At 36.6% G+C, this 18,224-nt stretch overlaps 1 protein-coding gene across 7 annotated transcripts in view; it reads right to left on the reverse strand.

The window, feature by feature from the left end:
* Positions 1-851: 851 nt before the first annotated feature.
* Positions 852-18,224, reverse strand: part of JAML (junction adhesion molecule like) — a 32,297-nt gene continuing 14,924 nt past the window's right edge. For 5 of the 7 annotated variants that reach the window (XM_074302249.1, XM_074302247.1, XM_074302246.1 and 2 more), the window contains 6 exons: positions 15,943-16,097; positions 13,191-13,416; positions 11,352-11,484; positions 6,360-6,408; positions 4,296-4,379; positions 852-2,687 (listed from right to left, as the gene is read on the reverse strand). In XM_074302249.1, the coding sequence (XP_074158350.1) occupies positions 2,532-2,687; positions 4,296-4,379; positions 6,360-6,408; positions 11,352-11,484; positions 13,191-13,416; positions 15,943-16,097 (803 nt within the window). In that variant the 3' untranslated portion in view covers positions 852-2,531. The remainder of the gene's footprint in view (positions 2,688-4,295; positions 4,380-6,359; positions 6,409-11,351; positions 11,485-13,190; positions 13,417-15,942; positions 16,098-18,224) is intronic. The other 2 variants (XM_074302252.1, XM_074302251.1) reach the window with 1 other exon arrangement.

The raw sequence follows: 18,224 nt of genomic DNA on the forward strand, positions 1-18,224 counted from the left end.
TAAGTGTCTACACAATCAATTCCCTCTTGTTCACACTAATGGATAAAAACAGAAACATGGATAAGTCAAGTCTACTTGGCTTTGAAATGAGTTTTTATGGTTACACATAGAGTCAGGTTTCATGAACTGGAAAATCATGCAACCTGTTCCTTCTGTCTCAACTACTTGGAAATGAGCGCTGCCACTTCCATTCTTCCATTTATGCAAATCATTGGAGTTCCCCAGTTCATATTTTACCAGGATTATTGTGTTTTTAAAGACTTCCTGTTGAGATATAGGCTCCCAATAGAAGCAAAAGTAAATAAGAAATAATGAGCTGTATCAGTGTAAGACGATTGTCTACTTTGCTTAATGTTTCTGTTAATCAGACATTATCAAGTGTTGCTCAGGACAGAAAAAAGATATCCATATTTGGTTCATTTATTTTTTAAAAAAGAAAGGGGAGCTAACAATAGACTTAAATATTTTCACATTTCCCCAACTCTTTTAAATTTAAGAAGTAATGATATTTTGGGTAGGAAAATATTAAGGAATGAGCAAATCCATGACTAAGAAAAGTTTTTTTCTCATTATTTCAGACAAGGCTGTAAGGAATCTGTACTGAACATTCCCTGGACTTTCATCCAGCTAAGTAAGCTAAGTAAGAAGCTATTAAAAAGATATTTTATCAACAATCCCCTCTTCCATCCCTGGAATAGAGTATGCCAAAACTAAATTCTGAAGCTAGAGAAGCAAAAGTTATTTCTATGTAAAACATTCTGTCCTGTCCAGTGGCACCTTAGCTCACTCAGCTCTCTTCTGAAGTATTTCCTTAGGTGGACCCCAGGAAAAAAAAATCAATGATTCAATTCAATTTTACAAGCATTTATTAAGTATTTTAATCTTAAAATATAATCAGAGAGATGCTGAGATGCAGTCCCTTTCTCTATAGAACGGTGTGTTAGACACTGGGAAAAATACAAAGTTTAGAGAGAGGTGTTCCTGCCTTTTTCGAGCTTAGCCTAGTAGCAGAACATGACACATACAAAAGTAACTATAATACAGAATATTACATAACAAATACATAAGAGGGATGCAAGTAAAGTAAGATCTAAGTGTGAAATTATATCACTAACTTGTAGTAAATCAGTCAAGACTTCTTAGAGGAAGTCCCATTTAAATTGGGCTTTAAGTAAGATTTCAGAAAGCTATGGAAGGGAGGCATGCATGTTAAAAACAGAACAGAGCTTGAGCAAAGTCAATGAGGCAAGAAAATATAGAAAACATACAGGAGATGAAGATTAATCCAGTGACACAACACAGTACATGAGAAAATACTGGAAAGATAATAAAGGCCTTGAATGACAACATAAGGATCTTATACTTATGTGTATCCATTTGCCCCTATGTCCTTAATGCCATTATTCTTTGAATATGCTATCTTGAGGAAGAGAGACACCCATTAATTCTGGAATGTATTATCCACAAGCCAGAAATAAAACCCATGCTTTCCCACCAGCTAAAGAAAGAAAAAATCAATAGCACCAACAGTATTACAGATTCCTACATGTGCTACTTTTAAAGTGTGATCAGGATATTGTATTCTAAATATCTGTTTTAAAGGATTATTGGTTTGTGCCCTTAATAGCCAAGAGAGTTCAGAGAAAGCTTGATTTGGATGGCAATTAGGATATGAGGTAACAATAATTCTAGAATTTGAAAGATAATATGCATTTACATGTATATTCTGGAAGGCCAGGAGGACCTGGCTTAGGAGTAGGCTCAGTTTTCATAGTTGAAGAGAAATATTCCAAATAAAAGAATTTCTAAGATTTATTAAATCTCTAAGTGGTAGTACTAAAATTTTATCACATTCATGGAGTTCTAAATTTTCATCCTCTATCAAATTCAATATGCTTTACTTTCAGGTTGACAAAAATCATCTTCCCAGTCAGATACCATATCTCAATCCTATGATTTCTCCTGTTGCTGAAGGAATTACCTACTATGACTTTATCACCAGAATCCTTTTCTCCTAACCAAGATTCAAGTTAGTCTTCAGCCAAAAGAAAAAAAGTGAAAGGAAAGAGGTGAAGGGAAAGATGATTTCTCCTGGATACATTTATTTACAGATAATTTTATAGTCATTATAAAACAAAACATTTTGAATTGATTTATGATGTTTTAAAGTTTCTTCACAATAACTCACTCCACAAAAATAATGTCCACTTAATAATTTGATAAACTCATCATCAAAGATTACACCCTTGCTCTGGAGACCTAACATGCAGGCAACTTTGCATGGCAAGGACCATGTCTTAGTTATAGTTTATATCTTCCCCAGAAGATTTTACACTCAGCAGATACTTCAAAATAGACTGTTGAATTGCATTTGTTGTTGAATTAAACCTCTGGCCCACTACTGATCTGAGGACTTTCTCTTCCAAGCATTCCAGTTTCCTTCACAAATCAAGGTCTCTATCTTCAACCCCTGAACTTAATTAGCAAAGAAGACTCCAGGAGAGCTTTAGGACATCAACTGCAGCTGTAATTCAGGAAAAATGAGGTATCAAGGGCTTTTGAGAGCCGTTATCTTCCTTCGTTACGGGTCTTATGACAAACCTTGGTCTTTCAAGAGTTTGTTCTGTTTCTGGCATTCTCTCAGATGATTTATTCTGCTCTGCTCTCCAGGAAGGCCAAACCGGTTGCTATTTGGTAGGAGAAAAATAGACACAAAATATACCTGTCAGAAACACAAAAGATACCTGCAAGGAGTAGAGATGACAGTCATTGATATCAAATTGTTGCTTTTCTGTCCTTTTAAGTTATGTCTAGCTCTTCATCATCACTTTGGGGTTTTCTTGGCAAAAATATCTAAAGTGATGTGCTATTTCTTTCTCCAGCTCATTGTTACAGATGAAGAAACTAAGGAAAGCAGGGTGAAGGGACTTAGCCAGGGTCACACAGCTTGTCAGTACCTGACGCCACATTTTAACTCAGGTATTCCAGGCTCCAGGCCTGGTGCTCTGGGCACTATGATGCCAGCAAGCCAGCAAAGTTAGGCACATGTGAAAGCCACATGGTCAAAGGCAAGTCCATCAATTCAATGGTGAAGCCAGTGAGCTTTTCAACAAGATTCCAAACCAATTCTCCAAGGTTATAAAATCAATTTCCTATGAGACAATGACAGCATTTCCTATCTTTTGTACTTTACAAAGCAATCAACAGGAAATAAGTGGTATCAACTTTAAAGGTAAATCATCATCCACATCAATTACTCATCTCAGACTTCCTGCATGTCACTCAAGCTGGTGGGGTACAGTTATAACCAAAATACAGCTATATTAGTAGGTTTCTTTAGGCTAAGACTTGGTAGCTACTGCACCACCTCATAAAAATGGTAGAAAATAAGAAGTGGGGAAAATACTGGATCCAACTAATATTCCGAGATGGTGCTAACATTACCCTGACTGACATCAGCACTATTCAGGAAGAATCTGTGTCAGCTGAATTCAACCATAAGTCATGTTTCTTATGCAAAAACAAAGCCCCATCATTCTAGGAAACAACAGGCCCTTCCCATACTGGAATAAACACTGCTCCTTACTAGACTTAATTCACTATAATTATTCTACAAATAGCATCTAGTTCACCATCAGCTCCACTCCTCCACTTCCCCGAAATGCCATGTGACTGCTCTAGGTGTGGTGTTCCCCAGAGGAACTAAACAAAAAAATCAGACTCAAACTTCATTCTGATATTCAGGAGTCAGTATACCAGGTCACTTTCTCACATTAAAGCTTGATAACTCTTGTTTATAATTTCATTTTAAAGTAAAATGAGTACTTACAATAAAACACTACTTAAAGGGGTCTCTCACAATATGTCTAGCTGCTAATACAGATACTACAGAAATAGCCCAATAAGTCATTTCTCAAAAAAGTCATCAAACCACCAATCCATCCTCACCCAAGGAAAACGTAGTCATTATAATCAGGTTTTGCCTGCATCACATTCTCAATAGATTCTGTTGACAGATATTACCTAACTTGGATTGACCTAAAGCAGACCTTCAAGCTTATAGCCTTTCACTACTTAAATATGTTTAACAGTTTTCTCCAATCCCTTTATCTCTTTGTAAATTAGAATAATCTGTCCTTTCTATAAACAGATCTTCTAGTCCTTCATCCTCATTCCCATTCCCACCTAAATTCTAGTTTATGTGAACATAAACAAATCTTCAGTCTTCAAATTTCTGGCTCTTCAGAAAACACTTAGCACAAAATTCAGCAATGACCTAGAGCTTACTTTCTTACCATCGTCATGTAAGTGGCTTCAGCTCTGCTTGATTCTTCTTCCTCAGTCACTGACTGTGTTGTTACTATGGAGTAAACATGTGCCTAGAGGGAGAACATTGTAAAATAGTTTTGAAAAAATGAAGTGCATCTCAGAAATCTCTTCTATATCCAAGACATCCCCAATTCCAAGACAACCCTATCAGTCAGCTAGGAAGAGCCAAAGAAATAATGAGATCTGGAGCACATCAATCATTCATGAAGAATGAGAATTAAGTTGTCAGAAAACAATATAATCTCAGGATCTAAACTCATTCTTTCAAAAACCAAACATACTGTTTTGATCCAGGTATTTAGATACCAGCAGGAGACTGACATCTTGTCACCCTGGGTAACCTCTTTTAATTAAAGCCATGGCAGGCTGGCATTAACCAATAAATAATTCCTTCCAGAGAATTGTGTGTGGCAGAATAATTCTTAAATGGCTGTATCTTCCATTAGTGTTATCAGGGGCACTTCATAATCCAAATTATTTTGTGTTAGGCAAAGCAATACCATCAAGTCACAGAATTTCAGGGCTTTGTGAGACCTTATCTAAGGCTATATAAAACAAATAATATAATATGGAGAAAAATGAATACTCAAGAAGAAACTTTTTTCTTAGAATCATCCAGCTATATCCAGCTAGATTTTGTTGTTTAGTTGTTTCAATAATGTCTGACTCTTTGTGATCCCATTTGGGATTTTCTTGGCAAAGATACTGGAGTACAGTATCTCCTTCTCCAACTTATTTTACAAATGAGGGAACAGAAGCAAATAGGGTTAAGTGACCTGCCCAAGATTACTCAGCTAGTTAAGTATCTGAGGCTGGATTTGAACTCAGAAAGATGAAGCTTCCTGACTCCAGGACTGATGCTCTATGCACTAGGGCACCACCTAGCCACCCTACATTTACAGATACAGATAGCTATTCCTTCACATGCATCATACATACAGGGATCTCCCAGGTGAAGAAGCTCCTACCAAAGCAGGTCAGCATCTACTGTATAACATGTAGTTTCTTTAGAGGGTTGCAGAGGCATTATTGAGAGGTTTAATGAGTTGCCCGGGTGGCATCACATGGCCAGTGTGATTAGCTAAGACTCCAGTTCTTTCTGGCTTTGAGATCGATTCACTATCCACTCTTTTCTGCAACATCTCAAACACAGAGGTGGTTATTTTTATCCTTCATATTCGAAGAGGGTCATGACATCAGGGAGGGGATGTCATGACATGTGAAGGGGGTTGTATAAAGTCACCTGCCTCACTTTCCACTCCTGAGTCATTTGGGTCCTGTGGCAAAATATGGATCAAGATAACTGGAGAAGGCCTTGGATACAATGGGAGATCTTGGCCTTTTAAGCTAAGGTCTTCCACAGGTCTCAGATTGACTGAAGCTGCCCCCATTCAGTAATTAAGGCTAGATAGCAGTAGCAATTGAGACAAAGAATTTCTTCTTTCTCTTAGTCTCCACCCCTACCCAGTCCCACCCCCACTTCCACACCCCCAGAAAAAAAAAATCTAAGTAAATAATTTTTTTAAAAAACTGGAAGGGAGGGGCAGCTAAGTGATGCAGTGGGTAGAGCACCAGCCTTGAATTCAGGAGGACCGGAGTTCAAATCTGGTCTCAGACACTTAACACTTCCTAGCTGTGTGACCCTAGGCAAGTCACTTAACCCCAGCCTCAAAAAAAAAAAAAAAAACTGGGAGGGGAAGCCTCTCAGGATTTCAGGCCAAAGTAGAAAAGACTGCTATTTACATTCAATTTGAGTCAATTGGGACCCAAACAATCTCAAATATACAGACACACAATTTTCGTGGAGAAAAGAACATTAGGGAACAGAAGAAATTTTCTATCTATCTATACATACATTCACATTCACACTCCTGTATAAATAAAATCTCAAGTCTTGCTGTCACATCCTGCACTTACCTTCTGCAGCTATGTCAAAAGAGGAACTACCACTACCACAAATTTATAATTGGATTTTTCATCAATGTCATCTCTCACAGTTCATAAGACAAAGCAGCAAGGGGAATGCTTACCTGTACCTCTGGATTAGCTTTACTGGTATTCTCCAGATGGTTTTCTGATCTGCAAAGTAAACAGAACATGGGATTAAAAGTTAAATGTCACCAGGTCACTGTTTCTGTAAGGAACTTTTGTGGAGAAGCAATTCTTAGGGAGCAGGAATGTAAATTCTATTCACTCCCATACATGAGGCTACACACAAATCTTACTCTCCCAACCCAGCTTGGATCAGCTACTAAATGTTTTTAAAGCATCTGTGGAATGCAGGTTCTTTGGTAGAATGAAAGATACCAGTTCTTGGAGGTTTGTTTTCTTTTCTTCCATTTCCTTCATGTTTTTCATCAGCCTTATTTGTTATTAGATCTGCTTCATGACCAATAAGTTAGAAAAAAAGTATGGTAAAAATAGACTAGGAAGGAAGTTGTAGAATCTCCTTGAAGATCTTTAAGAAGTGTTTCCTGCTTGTTTAGGATTTATTTATCAAGCAGAAATATGTATTCAGAGATACCTAAACCTTTCCATAAGCTTATAGCATTCATTCTGGTCCTTAAATATTCTATCAAATTATTTGTTTCATTTGTGTAAGGCTTCTGCAATGAGAAGCCTTTAGGGAAAAGACCATGTCTTAACAGATCTGCCTAAACAGAATTGTGAAGCAAGGAATGTTTTATACTACTACCATATCCCTTCATCCCATTTTGATGGTACTCTTCTTCTCATAGTCTTTCTTCTATCCAGTGATTTCAAATTAACTCTCAGAACAGTATCTGAGAACACTATTCATCAGCAGGAGCTATTTTGATTAATATTTTGGCACTGCCTTGTCAATATTTAGTCAATATTTTGCCTCTCCCAGGGATATATACATTTTAATTTTAAACCTTTTCTCTAATGATGGAGTAAAAGGTTTTATTCTTTTTCTAAGGGCTCAAAAAGAGACAGTATTTAGGTGCTTCTCTGGTCCCTCTAAATCTTACCATATAGGCAAATACCTATTCTGAATAAAAACTTATTAACTTAAAATCACTTTCATCCCTGATCCAGCCCTTAATATTCAAGCCTGTCTCCACAGAAAGGGAAATGGCACACCCCATGTAGTTGAACCACCAGATGGCAGCCAAAGTACAGCAGAGACAATGTCCCTGTCACCGTTCCCATACTGCCAGACAATTGCCAGACTGTTAGCTGGAAGGGGCCCAATAACTCACTGAGTCTAAGACCTTCACTTCCAAGGAAAGATACTGTGGCTCACAGTGGGAAAAGGATTTACCCATTATTACCACATAACCACATATATACCACAAAATCTTTCAGCTTTAAGTCCAGTGTCCTATCCATTTCACCATGCTGCCTCTCAGAATTATTCCACAATTGTTTAGATATCCATACCAAGAAGGATGGCTTATCTGCTGCTCCTAACATCCCCCACACACACACACACACACATACACACAGCTCTGATCATCAGCATCATACCTCCCATTTGCCACTAGAAGTAGTGATAGCCACAAGGGATTTCGAGGATAAATATTTCTTAGCCTACACAAGGGTTATTTTCCAAGCAACAATAATGAGATCAGCTTTTTCTAAGGCAGAGCTTTACAATTTACAAAATACTTTTCTTACAACCACCCTATGAATGTAGTAGTATAAGTACTTTTCTCTTTTATAAAGAATAAAACCTAGATGACAGGGAGTGACTTTCCCTGGATCCCTCAGATAGTCAATATGAGAGCCAGTGATCAAGCCCAGAGTTATGAGACTCCAACCAATGGCCCTTGCACAATACCATGCTGCCTATGAAAACTGCTTCAGCAACGTAGTAACTTGATCTTTAAAAGGGTTAAACAGAGAGATGTAGACCACAAAGGACTGATAAAAGACAAAGGACTGTCCAGTTTAAAAATTATGCTATTTTCAATACGTTGGAATATAGGCATTACATATCCTAATTCAAATAGAAGGTTGGGAAGATTTCAGCAATAATAATAATAATAATTTTGAGTATAAGAAATATTGATGAACAACCATGATAGACAGCCCTTCTGAGCAATACAGTGATCCAAGACAATTCCAATAGACTTAGGATACAAAATGTCATCCGCATCCAGAGAGAGCACTATGGAGATTGAATACCAATCAAAGTATACAATTTTGGCCCTTTTTAAAAGCTTCTTCTCTTTTTCTCCTGGTTTTTCCCTTTTGTTCTGAAGTTTCTTTCATGACATGATTAATATGGAAACATATTTAAAATGATTATACATGTATAACCTATGGCAGATTGCTTACTGTTTGGGGGTGGAAGGAGATAAGGGAGGGAGGGAGAAAAAAAATTGGAATTCAAAATCTTACAAAAATAAATATTGAAAACTATCTTTACATGTAATTGAAAAATAAAATAGGATTGAAATTTTAAAGAATTAACTATAAAAAAAAGAAGTATTGATCAAAATCTGTTCCTTTTACAAATGTAATTCACTGGGTTTAAACAGAACTATTGTCAATTTGACAAACAGCTGCCCCCTATATGCAAAGCTCTGAGTTCACAAAGATGAAAAAAAAAAAAAGAAAAGAAAAAACCCAGTAACTGCCTTTGTGAAATTTATGTGAAAAGTCACTTTCAAAGATCATGCAAAGACTGCAAGCATTTCATTCTCAACTATTTGTGCTTATGAGAAAAGAGTTACAGTACAAATAAACTAAAGATCATTTCTAACTGGCTTCTGGTTATACTCTTATTTTTCTCCCAGAAGTTTTATCTATGCAAGTATGTTTCATTTAGGATAATACTAATATTCAGTCAGTCAAGCACTTATTATCTACTCTGATAGGTACTGAAGAAGATACAAAGTTTATTTAAATACATAATGCCTATCCTCATAGAACATGTAATTCAATAGCAAGAGAAGACACAAATTGAAACATATATTACACAAAATTATATGCTAAGTGTCTTGTAGATTTGCAAAACGAAGTGCTATTTAAGCATAAAAAGATAAGAAAAAACGTTGATATATGAATTGGTATTTTTAAAATGGATAAAATTTTAACAGGCAAAGAAGGAATAAGGAAAATAGTTATAGGGGGACACTGTGAACAAGAACAGGGAATGTTTGTTGGAATTCCAAGAATCTAGTTTTGATGAAACAAATTGTATATGTGTAGAAGGGAGTAATGAGACAAAGTAGGGTAGTCCTAAATGAAGAGTAGGGTCCTAAATACCAAATAAAGATCTGAATTTTACTAGAGATAATAGAAAGCTATTGAATATTTTGGAAGCTAAGAATAACAACCAAATCTATATATAAGGGAGATTAATAGTAACAACAACAACAACTAATCTTTATATAACATATCAAGGTTTGCAAAGGGCTTTATAAATATCTCATTCTATCCTCACAAGAACTTAGAGAAATATATGGTATTAATATATTCATCTTACAAATAAGAAAACTGGGGCAACCACAGCACTTAAGTGCCATGGTCACATTAGCTAACAATTATCTGAGAATTAGAACTCAAGATTAGCCAATTCCAGGCCTAGCATTCTGTTCACAAAACCAACTAACTGCTTCTGAAAGAACTTGATAAAATGATTAGATTTTTAAAAAATAGAATAGAAAAATAACAAAAAAGAAGCCCCAAGACTTCAATCATGGAAAACTGAATAAATAATGGTGCCATGGTCAATATCAAAAAACAAGAAGTTGGTTTATGGGTAAAGATAATGAGTTAATTGAATTTAAAATGGAGGTAGAACACACAAGAGACAACATTAGGTAGTTAGAAAGGCAGATATGAAGTTTAGAAGAGACTTTAGAGGTAGAAATACATAATTACTTCTTGTATACACATCATCAAATTAAGAATGGGGTGCATACATCCTGTAAGTGAAGCAAATAGCAGAACAAAGAAAGACTGGTAGTAATAACTATGATAAATAATTACTTCACTATTCAGTGAATCTGTGATTATAGCTGCATCTCCATCAACAATGATAACATTGATTTACACCTCATCAAGTGTGATTTATCCCTTCCTTACTCCCTTTCTCTCACTACAACAGGCTCACCCTATTTTACAAACATATTTGTCTTAAATGATCATCCTTTATACCTTTTCTTACATATAAATCATACAAGATTACAACCTACTTGTACTCATCACAATCTCATCTCTGCCTTTCAGTTGCCTGCAACTTTGTACTTAGTTGGTCCCGTCTTTGGAAAGTAGGCTCATTTTTCACTGGACCTTTACCTAGATTAAGTCTTTCTTAAGTAGAACCTGCTATATTCAAACTGTTAACTCAGTTGTAAGAACTTCAAATCACCTTTATTCTATGTTAAAGCTTCAGAATAAGATATGGAGGCAATAATAATTAGCAGCCACTTGGTTAGTTGTTATCCTCCATTCTCAAAAAGGACCAAAATGATATTACTATGTTGGAGTCAAAGTACATTGTGTTTGACTGTGACTGATTAGGCCAATATGAGCTTGAAATGCTCTATCACAGTTTGGGCACAAATAGTCCAGATAAACATCTGAGGTGGAGATAGCTCTAAATTTGCACATCTTGTGTTTCTTTTGAGCTACTGAAATTCTCTTCATTCATAAAGCATACTGCCTTCTTTGAGGTACATTTGCCTAAAAGACTATTTTATAGACAACTCATATAAGGAAGGTGTTCATATGGTAGTCATAAGGACACTCAATATTTCTCTGAAGAACTCTAGGAATCAGTTGTATAAGGTGGAAAATGCAAAAGACCACCCAGAATGGGTGCCTGCATCATAGTACTAAACAGATTATTCATATTCCACTAATTAAAATATGGTAAAATTTTAAATGGTCCTTCCAATGGAAGATAATGCTTTTAGGACTTTGTTGCTCTTTCACAGTAGAAACACGAGCTCTTTACCCAAGAAGAGAATAGAAGGAGAGAGAGAAGAGGGAGAAAGGTCCAACACAAAGGCCATTATCAATACTCAATGTGACTGTTCCTATACCTGTGGTGGTGCCGACTCCTCCTCATGGTCACTCCCAGGACAGCAAGCAGAAGGATGGTAAAGCAAACAATCCCTACGATGATCACTTGCTGATAGTTACTCAGCACATCAGTTCTGAATGTTGGCTTCAGTGCTTGAGGACAGACATAAACAGTAAAGAACTGGTATTAATCACTTCTTTTTTGTTTTGTTTTGGGGTTTTTTGCAAGGCAATTGGGATTAAATGACTTGCCTAGGATCACAAAGCTAGTAAGTGTTAAGTTTGAATTTAGGTCCTCCTGACTTCAGGACCACTGCTCTATCTACTGTACCATCTACCTCGACACTTCTTAATATACTCTCCTTCCCAAGAATTATACTCTTTGCTGCTGAGTTTAGTTACTGGTATTTCCAAGGCAATTCAGCAAATATTTAATGAGTAGCTAGGAATGGAGAGATAGGCTGACTTCCACCCCAGATAAGTTATTAGGACAATAGTTCATGACCACTTAGAGACCTAAAGTCTAATCCTACTTACTCCCAAAGTATGGGTTAGAAAAAGAAAGGAAAGGAAGAGTGGGGAGGATTTAATTTTCTCCTAACACAAAAAAAATTTTTTTTTTTTTTTTTACCGGCAACATCAATTTTTTAATGGCTTGTTATACTGCTCAAGCCTTTCCACAAATTTAGAATCTTGTGCTCTCTAGCATTGGCCACTATGCTTCTAATAGATTGTGTCTAAATATTCTTATAACTAAAGCATTAAGATTTAATTTGAAGATTGGGTTTCTTACTATGCCCATACCTTTCCTACTTTCAGTTACAATTTCATATTACTTGGCCTTGTGGGCCTTATTATGGGCAGTGCAACTAACTGGCAAGGAAGAAAGAGCTTGCTGTATTTATAAGTGGTCATTTAGCCTCTGTCTGAAGAACTTTACAGAAAGGAAATCACCATCTCCCAAGGTAACCCATTCTACTTTAATACATAAAGGTTAATACATAAGCCTAAATCTATTCATTTGCAATTTCTACCCATTCATTCCAGCTCTGGCCTACAGGACCATGCACAATGATTCTATAATCTTCCATGTGATTACTCTTTCCAAATTCTTGTAGACAGCAATCAAATCCCTCCTCCCCCATCCCCGCCCCAATCTTCTCCAGGTTAAAATATTCCAATTTCTTTCAACAGATACTCAAATAACATGATTTCAAGTTTTTTCAACATCCTGATTATGCTCCTCTAGGCATTTCACAGCTTATTGGTGTCCTTCCTAAAATATGATACCCAGAATGAAATTTAATATTCCAAATGTGGCCTTATCAGGATGGAGCAAGACTATCATCCCATTCTTCCCCTCATCCCCCTCATCTCACCCCAGCCTAGACACGAGGCTTCTTTCAATGCAACCTGGGATCATATTTGCTTTTTTTTTTTACTGCCATGTCACACTGTTGTTTCATAATGAGTTTGTCGTCTTTTAAAACCTCCAAAACTTCAAACTGCTATCTAGTCATAAGTCTACACTTATACGAATAATATCTGCAGTGACCATCTTATGGGATGACTATAAAGATCAAAAAAGGTTACATATGCAAAATTCTTTGGCAATCTTCAAATGCTACATAAATGCAACCATTATTGTTAATCATAGTAAATACTTTCTAAGAGAGATGTTGCACTCTTTGCCATCTTTTCCTCCACCCATTGGCCCAACTCAATTTTCCCAACATGGGATTTTTTCAATACACAGTAGACATTGCATCAGTGTAGTTGACAAAGCAAATTTTACCCCTTATCCCTCAGGTCTCCTCCCCCTAAAATTAAGCTCTCCCCATGACCAAGCATTCATGTACTTGTGGGCTTAGGTGGGACCACTTTCAGCATGGTTGTCTTCTTGAAAACAAGGCTCTCTTTGTGAACATGAATCTCACAGGTGTAGATTCCTTGGTCAGCCTCTCTCAGGTCCTGCAGCAAAATGGAGCCATCATTGTCTGAGATTTTCCCCACCAACTGCACACGGTCCTTGAAGTTACCCACAGGCACACTGAGGTTGGCATAGTAGTACAGCACAAACTCCTCCTAAGAGTGATGCAGAGTCAGACAAAGTCAAAAGAGGAGTTGTGCCGGGGCTAGGATTTTACAGGCACAGATGCTTGTTACTGTCTGTGGATAACCAATCATGGACATTATCATCAAAAAATCTTTATTATACCCTTTAATGCATGGTCCTGTTCCGAATCTAGCACTGAAATAGACTTCTATCTCTGCCTATCAGCTGGGTACAGTCTAAGACAATGATATCCTTGGATGGAGCAGGTAACCACTGAAATGCTAGTTTCTGCTCTGAAAGTCTAAGATGCAGTTCTCTTTGCTAGAAAGTTTCCCCTAAAATATCTCCACCCAACCTTGTGTCTTGTAATCCTACAGTCCTCTAGCAGTCAAGTCAGATTATTCTTCCTATTGGATGAGAAAAATGAGGCACAAAGAGAATATAAGGAATGGAATTCAAGACCTCCAAGTATGATGGAGCCACCCTAAGCCCTAGTTCCTCCGTACAAAGTAATCATGGTGGTTATGTGAGAAAATGCCTCTGTTATCATTCCAGAGGACTGACTGTGAATAAACATGATTCCCAGCTCTGGATAGAGAGCTGATAGACTAGAGGAGCAAAAGGAGAAATGTATTTTGAGAAAGGGCCAATGTCTTAACTTGTTTTACTTAACTGTGCTTATTTGTATGGAAAAGTTTAAAAACATTTTTGGTTGAGTAATACTGAGGAAAAGTGGTACTAGTAGAGATAGTGATGCAACAAAGAAAAGAGTCTCAATAAAGTATTTTTAAAAATAAGCAGAAGGGAACAGAAAGTAGTTAGAGAAGATACGGACAAACAAAATTGCTTTGAAACTAGTTCATTGAATTCATTGTACACTTAAAAAAAAACCAAGCCATACCTAATAGAAATCAAAGGTTTAATATATATATTTCAAAGTCCAATTCTTCTTGTGTAGCAAAATAACTGTATGGACATGTATACATATATTGTATTTAACATATACTTTAACATATTTAACATGTATTGGTCTACCTGCCATCTGGGGGACAGGAGGGGGGGAAGGAGGGAAAAAGTTGGAACAGAAGGTTTTGCAAGGGTCAATGCTGAAAAATTACTCATGCATATATCTTGTAAATAAAAAGATATAATAATAATTTTTTAAAATAAAATAAATTAATTCCCACATGGTATTTAAAAAGTGATTTAATTTACAAAGAAAAAAAAAAAGGTTTAATATATTATCTTAGAACCTTAGGATCATATAGTTAGACCCAGGAAAATGAATCCAGTGCCTTCATTTTATAAATGAGGAAACTCAGATACAAAAATATTAAAACTTGCCCAGAAAAGAAGTGTCTGTGGCAGGACTGAATCCAAGTCTTCCTGACTCCAAATCCATCATCCTACACATCATGCTGTACAGCCTCAATTCTTTATGCATTTAAACATATATCATTATTAGTGCTTCTCAAGTGAAAAATAACAGAAAAAGAAATGCTTCTAATGAGTCATATGGGAGGGCCCCTACTCCTCCTGACCCAGAAGACAAGTCTTCTCATCAGGAGGGAGGAGGCATACCTAGACTTCCACAAATTCACCTCACATGCCTCTCAACATACTTACACTCACACCCACATTCATATTCTCTCTCTGTTTTTCTCTGTCTCTCTTTTTCTTCTCTTCCTTTCTTCCTCTCTCTCTCTTTTCCTTTTTCCATCCCTCCCCCTCTCTTTTTCCTCCTTTTTTCTCTCTCTCTTCTCTCATCCTTCTCTTTGTCCTTCTCTTTCTTTCCCTCCATCTTTTTCTCTCTCCCTGTCTGTCTCTCCCTCTCTCACATCCTACTTTCAAATGGTCCCACTCTTCTAAAAAGAAAATCCAAGGAAGAAGATGAATGAGACAAGACATCTAGCAATTGTGATTTTTTTTGTGACAACTATGATCTCTACCATTTGGCTTTCTTTCAAAAATACACTTATGTCAAAAGCATTCTGTCTGTGTCAATTTGGGCCCTAATGTAATTGTCCTCAGAGTGGTCATTGACTTAACTAGGAAATTTTGTATTTGAGGGTTCTGTAACCATATTTGAACCCCCAAAGTATCTCATGGGAGAAGGCAAGGGAAAAAAAAGATTTATTAAGCACCTACTATGTGCCAAGCGCTATGCTAAGTGCTTTGAAAACAATATCTCACTTAATCTTCACAACCATCCTGGGAAGTAAGTGTTATTATTGACTTTAGAGATGAGAAAACTGAGGTTAAATGATTTCCCAGGGTCATGCATCTAGTAAGAATCTGAGGCCAAATTTAAACTCAAGACTTTCCTGACTCTAGGCCCAGTATTCTATCCACTGTACCCCCTAGAAAAGCTATTCCATTTGTCACTGTTGTCTGACAACAGTGAACCCATGTGTTGCACTGGTTTTGTTTTTCAGAAAGTTTGGGAGCAACCTTCTTAAGCAATTGAACTCATTGAATCTGTCTTCCTGTGCCCACTGCTCTGTAGCTACCAGCCAGCGAATCTCTATCAGGTATTGCTTCTCCTTTTTCATTACCTCTGCATGCTCCCCTGCTGAGAACATCCAATTCACTTTAGTCACTTGTTTCTTCATAGCGCTCGGTAAAATACAGCCCAGTAAGGCTGAGTCACCCACATGTACCATCTTTTCAGGGGAAGAAACAACCATGTCATCTAGACCCCAGACACAACCTAAAAGATTCAAGGACAGGGAGAAAAAATTTAAATGGATAACTTAATCGGGAGAAATAAGTCTGCCACCAAGTACACTACACCTTCCTCTCAAAAAGAGCTCTCACTCAAAACAAAACTAAAGCCAATAAGATTAAATGAAATACTGTTCTGTCAGTCAGTAAACATTTGTTAAATATCTACTATGTGCCAGATAATATAATGTGCACTGGGGATACAAAGAAAGGTATCCAAAGTGCTGAGCCTGGAGTCAGGAATTCAAATCCAGCCTCAGACATTTACTGGCCATGTAGTTACTTGTCTGTTTCCTCAACAACAAAATAGGAACAGTATTAGCAAAAATGCTACTTTGCAGGGTTGTGTTGCGTATTAAGAGAGGTAATTTTGGCATAACACTTAGCCACAGTGCTTGGCACATAGTAGGTACTACATAAACACTAATTCCCTTCTCTTCCCTCCTGCTCTCAAGGAACTGGTAGTTTAATGGGAGAACAGCAAAACCATCTTTTTGTGGTTAAAGAACAGAGAAATCAATGGGACAGAGTAGGTAAGGGAGATTCTAAAATGATAGAAATCATTAACCCTATATTTGATAGAGATGAAAATATGTTACCTAGGGAAAAAATAAAGCTTCTTATTTGATAATAAATGCTAGGAAAACTGGAAAGGAGGTTAGTAGGAAAAGGGTTTAATTCAACATTTATACCAATACAAGTTAAATGAGTATACAACCTTAATATAAAAATACATAAAAATTAGAAGAGAAACAAATTGTACTCTTCTCACAGCTATGGGAAGAAGATGTATTTTTAATCAAATAATAAGCAATTACAAACAATATAATAAATAACTACTTAAAACTGAAAAGTTTATGCATAGACAACATTAATTTATCTACAATAAGAAGGGAAGTGGTCAATGGGAAAAAAGCTTCATATCAAATTTCTCTGATAAGAGTTTGGTATCTAAGATATAAAAACAATTAATAAACATACGTAAAATTAACAGCCATTCCCTACTAGATAAATGGTCAAAGGATATGCACAAAGAGTTTACAAAAGAAATAAATTATACAACTACATGAAAAAAGTTCCAAATCACTAATAATAAGAAAAATTCAAATGAAAATAATTAAGTTTCACTTCATACCCAACTTATTGACAGAAATCACCAAAAATGGCAAGTCAATGCTGGAAGAATTATAGAAAGAAAGGCACACTAATACATTGTTGATGAACCAATGAGTTTGTGATTATACAAATAAAGTGACCAAAATGTTTATACCTTTTGAACCACAGACTCCATTATTATGATTACACCCCAATAAAACCATCAATCAAGGGGGGAAAAGGTCCCATAAACTCCAAAATATTTATAGTAGCACTTTTTGTGATAGCTAAGAATTGCAAAGTAGATGCCCATCGATTGGGAAACTAGGGAATAATGGCAAACAAATTGTGGTTTATAAATGTAATGGAATATTACTGTGCTGTAAGAAATGATATGTGCAATGAATACAGAGAAGCATAAAAAGATCTATATGAACTAATGCAGGGGAAGGAGGCAGAGCCAAGAAAGCAATGTAGTAACAACAATGTAAAAGCTAACTATATACAGCAATGGATAGAACAAGAACACAACAAAAAATCAAAAGTAAATTTTAAAAGTTATAAAGATCAAATGGGAAACAAATGGAGAGATGTAAGGGCCCTTTAAATGGGCGGCGCCACAGTGCAATGGAGATTGAGTACCCCAGGAAGTATTCTCTGTGGATATTAGGACTGCCCTGTGGGTGGGATCTTTGCCACATTGAGATAGCTTTGTAATGGGTGACTCTCTAGCTGATTGGCTGTGTGTGTGAACTCGCAGGCCCTTTATAAGCCCACTGCAGACAGCAATCACTCTCTTTAACCTGGCTCCCTAGCCTGGGTGGCCAAGCCGAGATGGATAGCCGAAAGAGGTAAGGATTTTGGTAGTGAACACATGGGTCTTCAGACCAGGTGTTCCCTAGGGAATCAACAAGTCAGGGCACCAAGTCAGGGCATTATGTGAGTAGGTGTAATAAAGGCTTTTAAGATTACACGTGTTACATGTGAATTCTACCAAACATTTAAAGAACAACTAACT

The sequence above is a fragment of the Sminthopsis crassicaudata genome, chromosome 3 (genome assembly GCF_048593235.1).
Source record: "Sminthopsis crassicaudata isolate SCR6 chromosome 3, ASM4859323v1, whole genome shotgun sequence".
NCBI classification, from domain to species: Eukaryota; Metazoa; Chordata; class Mammalia; order Dasyuromorphia; family Dasyuridae; genus Sminthopsis; species Sminthopsis crassicaudata.